At 45.4% G+C, this 6340-nt stretch overlaps 1 protein-coding gene across 1 annotated transcript in view; it reads left to right on the forward strand.

The window, feature by feature from the left end:
- Positions 1–4981, forward strand: part of PHF7 (PHD finger protein 7) — a 14504-nt gene extending 9523 nt beyond the window's left edge. The window contains exons 5-11 of the mRNA XM_003789372.3: positions 909–1010; positions 1389–1513; positions 1963–2122; positions 2967–3073; positions 3528–3644; positions 4092–4216; positions 4405–4981. Coding sequence (XP_003789420.1) covers positions 909–1010; positions 1389–1513; positions 1963–2122; positions 2967–3073; positions 3528–3644; positions 4092–4216; positions 4405–4631 — 963 coding nt within the window. The 3' untranslated portion in view covers positions 4632–4981. The remainder of the gene's footprint in view (positions 1–908; positions 1011–1388; positions 1514–1962; positions 2123–2966; positions 3074–3527; positions 3645–4091; positions 4217–4404) is intronic.
- The last annotated feature ends 1359 nt before the right edge of the window (positions 4982–6340 follow it).

Here is a 6340-nt window from a genome sequence, read left to right on the forward strand (position 1 = left end):
TTGTTTAGCTGGCCCAGGCGCATTCAAACCCTCCAGCCTTGGTGTATGTGGCCGGCACCCTACCTACTGAGCTACAGGTGCTGCCCTAAAGTGTGTTTTTAAAAGAAATATCTAACTCCTTCCCCACCCCTATAATGTAGAATGACCATAGTCAGGAGATTTTAAAACCCTTTTTTCCTTCCTGTAGTACTCTGAGAAGAGTATTCATTCTGTACTGAGGGACAATACAGCAGGAAGGGTAAGAGTGTAGGTTCCATGGGCCCAGGTGTGAATAACAGTTTTGCTCCTCCTCTCTCATGTGATCTCAGCCTTGTCACTTACTGGGCTGCACCTCAGGGTCCCCCCATAAGATGAGAGTCAGAGTAGCATCTATGTCATAGGGTTTTGGTAAGCATAAAATGAGTCATTACAGAGGGAGTGTTTCCTCAAAGAGCTCAGCACATAAGAGCAGCCCTCAGTAGAGGAGAGGCATCATAACACAGAGGTGGGTGGAGTGGATAACCTGAGGCCTCAAGGCCACATGTGACCCTTTTGATCCCCAAGTGTGGCCCCTGAACTGAATCAAAACTTCACAGAACAAATCCCCTTATTTGTTCTATAAAATTTGGATTTAGTCAAAAGGCCTCTATGATCCAGAAGGCCACAGATTCCCCACCCCTCTGAGAAAATGTGGATGATAATATTCTCTACATCTTAGGGTTGATAGGAGGATTCAGTGAGTTAATATTTGAAAAGTGCTTAGTACCCAATACATAGTATATAAGCCTTCATTAAATAAAGTACCCTATAAATGATATATATTCCACCAAGCTCTGAATTCCTTAGCTCTCTTACCCTGTCATCCTCCTCACCTCAGTGTACTGTTTCATGGATAATTGATTTGACAGCCTGGTTCTGCTGCCCCTCAGATCCTATCTAGCAAGCTGCCTCAGAGGGGCCAGTCCAACAGAGGTTTTCATGGATTCCTACCTGAAGACATCAAAAAGGAGGCAGCCCGGGCTTCTAGGAAGGTTAGAATCCCCTGAAATGGGGAACCTGGGGTTGGCCTCTTCTTGTACCTCTCTCATTATCCCTCTTTCTGCTCTTTTCCCTAGTTGCTAGTTTAGAAGTTAAGGGATATTTAGATTTCCCAACTGCTCTTTCTCTTAAGTTTTATTCTTCTGGGGTGTAGTATCCTAAATGAGAGGGAGCTATATCCTGAGAAAACAAAAAAGATGCAATGCTGCCCAAAGCTCAGCTTCTGGGTGCCCCCAAAGCTTTCAGGACCACTGAGAAAAGGGAATGGCTGTTGCTTCACATGATTTCCATTCCATAGAAAGATATCCCATGACATGTCTGCCTGTGGAGTGGGGGTGGGTATCCTGAGCACCTCTGGATCTCATTTGCAGATCTGCTTTGTGTGCAAGAAAAAGGGAGCTGCTATCAACTGCCAGAAGGATCAGTGCGTCAGAAACTTCCATCTGCCTTGTGGCCAAGAAAGGGGTTGCCTTTCACAATTTTTTGGAGAGTACAAGTGAGTGAGGAAGGGGAAAAGTTGGGCTGCCCTTTTGAAACTTACTATTTAGCCACTAACGAAATCAGAGTCTCATTCTCACAGGCCTGTTTCAGTTCGCCAGGGAATCTGTCCCTCTATTCAGTGATAAGAAACAATGTCTTGACTTGGGTTTCTTCTTGCTTCCCAGCCCCTCCTTAAATTACAAACAGCTGGGGTTCATAGACAGCTGCTCAGAACTAATTGGGGCCTTCAGGAACAAGAGGCTGTGCAGAAAGTCCTGGAAGCTTTGCTTGGTGGGAGAGCAGCCATGAGAAGACATGTGACTGTTTTTCACCCTGTTTCTTCTCCCCATGAACATGGAGGTTCACTGAGCACCAGCCTGGATGCTCAGCACCCTTCCTAGACCAGGCACCTAGAAAACTGCATCAGTGACAAACCAGAAACCAAATCTGTTTACCCTGCTACAGATCATTTTGTGGAAAACATCGCCCAAAACAGGACTTCCAACAGGGGAACGTAGGGGAAGAAAGCTGTGTCTTATGTTGTGAAGATTTATCCCAAGCAAGTATTGAGAACATCCAGAGCCCGTGTTGTAGTCAAGCTGTCTACCACCGCAAGTGCATACAGGTGGGGTTATCTCTGCTCTGGGGACCTGCCACAATTCTGTGCTGAAGGCCTGTGTGCAGGGCTGATTTCAGGCAGTTAGAGGAAAGTTAGCCCAGTCTCTGGTCATCCTTGGCCTATGGGACCTCATTCATTTTCTTAATTTTGATTTTTATTATTTTTTGTTTTAGAGACAGGATCTTGCTCTGTTGCTGAGGCTGGAGTGTGTGACGCTATCATAGTTCACTGCAGCCTTGAACTGCTTGGCTCAAGAGATCCTTATGCCTTAGCCTCTCTAATACCTGGGACTGTAGACATGTACCATCATGTCCAGCTAATTTTTAAAACATTTTGTAGAGATGGGGTCTTGCTATGTTGCTTAGGCTAGTTTCTTGCCCTCAAGTGATCCTTTTGCCCCCACCTTCCAAAGTTCTGGGATTTATAGGCATGAGCCACTGCACCCAGCAGGACCTCATTCATGATAAGATTTAAACTAAGCCAAATACTCAAGTTTGCTAGAGTGAATGGACTCATCCCAGAATGAGTCAGGTACCCTTAACATCAGTCTCCCTTCTTGGGATGAAGAAAAGAGAAACATGTATCCAGTGTCCTGATCTCTACTTCACACTGCCAAGCCCCATGGCAGAGATGACAACTGAGACACTCCTGGGAACTCTCTTGAAAATATTTTGGTCCCAGGTCTAACACCTAGATTTGCAGCCCTCACCCTAGCCCATCCAAACTCCTTTTCCTGCACCCCCGGTGAAGCTCTCTTACAACATCCTCTTTGTGGGATGAGGATGAGAGTGGAAAGAAGATAGTCAAAGTGTTTTTACAGACACTAAGTTTTTCCATGTTTTTCTTACAGAAATATGCCCATACCTCAGCAAAGCATTTCTTCAAATGTCCACAGTGTAACAATCGAGAAGAGTTTCCTAAAGAAATGTTAAGAATGGGAATTCACATTCCAGACAGGTAGTGGAAACCTTAAAGCTGGAATTTAGCCAAGAAGTGGGTTACCTACCTCTATTCTATAGAGGAGGTCAGTGAGACAGAGGATAGGAGCAGCAGAGGCAATGATAGTGAAGAGAGAAGAAGTGAAGGGAGTGCTTTTTAATTATCAAATGAAAAAGGAGGGAGAAAAAGTTGGAGGGGGATGTGTTTCTGAAAAGAGCATTTTGGGGATCAGAATTGCCTGGAGTATTGGGTTCTTGAGTTACAGAGTAGAACTAAGAAACTCTTATGTTCCACTCATCCTGCTTCAACCCTTTTCCACTGCCAGGCTATTTGCTCAGCCTTGTTGGAAGTGTTCAAGCAGCTTGTTGATCTCTTACTGTGCCTTCCTTGGGGTCTCCTGGTTCTTCCTTGATGGACAAGAGTTTCATGAAGTGATTGTGTGTTCCTTACTCAGTTTCTTCTCCTACTGCAGAGATGCTGCCTGGGAACTTGAGCCAGGGGCTTTTTCAGAGTTGTATCAGCGCTATCAGCATTGCGATGCCCCCACCTGTCTTTATGAACAAGGCAGAGACAGCTTTGAGGATGAAGGGTAAGGAAAGGCTTTTGTCTAGAAAGAGTTTTTGTCAGTCAGTGCCATCTTACTGTCAGAACTTGGCAGAGATGTTAGGAGCAAAAAATGAGTTTTTTCTGCAGATCTGAGGGTGAACACAATTGCTAATTCCCTTCCTTGACTTGCCCCTGACTCACTCGTGTGTAAATGAACAGGTTTCCTGTGCAGGATCTCCTCCTTGTGTTCAATGGAGAGACACTCAGGATTAATTCCTTTCCAAATCCACCTTACAACGGGCTGTGCTGACTGAAGCCTCGTAGGATCAGCACTTAGCCTTTCTGAGCCATGCATCCTTGATGTATAAAATATACAGCAAAAAATGTCTGGGAAGCCCTAAGCAGAGCTGAGACTGGCCCATAACCAACATCCAAGAATGGTAGTTAGTATTCTATTTGTCTCCACAACTCTTCCTTGGCTCTTCTTTAGGAGGTGGCGCCTCATTCTGTGTGCTACCTGCGGATCCCATGGAACCCACAGGAGCTGCTCCTCTCTTAGATCTAACAGTAAGAAATGGGAGTGTGAAGAATGTTCATCCTCTGCTTCAGCCGCAGGTGAGGCTGGAGGAATGGGCTGGTCTAACAACTGAGGGGTGGGAGGTGCCTGGAAAAGGAAGAAGGCATGCCACCAAAGCAGGACTTTCAGTTGAGGCCTTTGGCTTTGGAAAGAAAATGGCTTAAGGACCCACACTTGGGAGAAAGAGAGGGTTGAGTTTTCCTCTCCCACCTTTCTTTCACCACAGACTACATACCTGAAAACTCAAGTGACATCCCCTGCTGTAGCAACACCTTCCACCCTCAGGAGCATTTCTTGAGAGACACCAGCCTGGAGGAGAATCCAGGCCCTTCATGGACTGATTGGCCAGGACCTTCCTTATTAGAAAAGCCAGAGTCCTCTGGTGGTAGGAGGGACCATTCCTGGCGGTCCAGGGGTGTCAAAATCACTAAGAGGTACAAAAAATCCAAGTAACAGCTTCTGAGTAGTTGCTGCCCCAGCCTACTGGCTGTGAAGTTGCACTCCTCCGTTGGATTTGGGGGAGGAAACACCCTGGAACTGTGAGACAAGGAAAGGGTGCCAACAGTGAGACTGTGAGCTAAGGAAAGAAAAGTCCCAGGAGAGAGCGAGAGGAGAGCAGAGTTCAGATGCCAACAAGGGACTAGCTGTGGCTGTGACTTCAAGAGTGCCTCTGCTCTTTCTCCTGAATTTCCAAAGGGCCCGTCTTCTCTTCCACCAAGATCCTTCCACCTTAATCTCGTTCTCATTTGCCTCTTCTTACTTCACCCACGTTCGTTAATATGCAAATAAAGGTTTTCTCTCCATTGGTGTCTTTTTGTAGATTCCCTCTGGAATTTGTCTAACATACTAAGGAAGATATGGAGGGTTGAGTAAGGGAATTAAACTCACCTTCCTAATCCATAAAACTCAGTGAGTTAACGTAGAATTTTCAACTTGGAACATAGACATGTTTCTTTGAGAGGGAATCATTTTGCAGGGAAATTGGCATTACAGAGGCAGAGATTTTCATCATGTACAAACGAACACAGAAGTCTCATCAGGAATGTGAGCCAGTAGTGCACACTGGACTGAGAATACACCCTGTTACAAGGCTCGGGGCCCTAGACTCAAACAGGTCAGGAACTATCAGGCTCATATGAGGCGGGAGGGACTCCATTTATTCCAGGCTGGTGTGGGCTTCAACACAACTTCACAGCATAAATGAGCTAATCTAACTCTTTGTTTGTTGGTTGGTTGGTTTTGTTTTGTTTTTGAGACAGAGTTTCACTTTGTCACCTTTGATAGAGTGTCATGATGTCATACTTCACAGCAATCTCAAACTCTTGGGCTCAAAGCGATTCTCTTGCCTTAGCCTCCCTGGTAGCTAGGACTACAGGTATCCACCACAGCACCCAGCTATTTTTTAAGAGACAAGGTCTTGCTCTTGTTCAGGGTGGTCTTGAACTCCTGAGCTCAGACAATCCACCTGCCTTGGCCTCCCAGAGTGCTAGGATTACAGATGTGAGCTACTGCACCCAACCTGGTCTAATTCTTGATGCCTGGTGTAACTGAATTTGCATGCCAGGACCTTCACTTAGGCAAGGCAACAAGGATGGGAATCTGGCAGAAGGCCAAAGGAGAAATTGAATAAAGCCTGTCTTACATTTATATGTTTTTAATGATTTCATGGAATTTGGATTAGTGGGAGGAACTTAAACCATTGCCAGATACTTAGTTCTCAGCATCTCACTGAGTCATTGACACTAATGGTGGAGGACAATGTTCTCATTCCAAACATTGCAAACCTCTGATGATTTACTTCTGAAATATGTATACAGTGAGCACCTTCAGATTTGACCAGACTCACCGGGAATCAAATAAGGAATATCTGTGTCTTTTTGTTGTTATTAAAGAATATAGGCAAAGTGATAAAGACTTTTTTATCTCATGGCACACTTAACCTTATGATTAAATTCCCCACAGCACACTTAAAATATGTTCATCACACACACTGGCAGTGTTTTTAGCTAAGTGGGTAGGGTGCCAGCCACATACACCAAGGCTAGTGGATTTGAACCTCGCCCGGGACTGCTAAACAACGACAACTGCAACAACAAAAATAGCCCAGCATTGTGGCAGGCGCCTGTACTCCCAGCTACTTGGGAGGCTGAGGCAAGAGAATC

Source organism: Otolemur garnettii, unplaced genomic scaffold (genome assembly GCF_000181295.1).
Source record: "Otolemur garnettii isolate 467f Iridium unplaced genomic scaffold, OtoGar3 scaffold00032, whole genome shotgun sequence".
In the NCBI taxonomy this organism is placed as follows: Eukaryota; Metazoa; Chordata; class Mammalia; order Primates; family Galagidae; genus Otolemur; species Otolemur garnettii.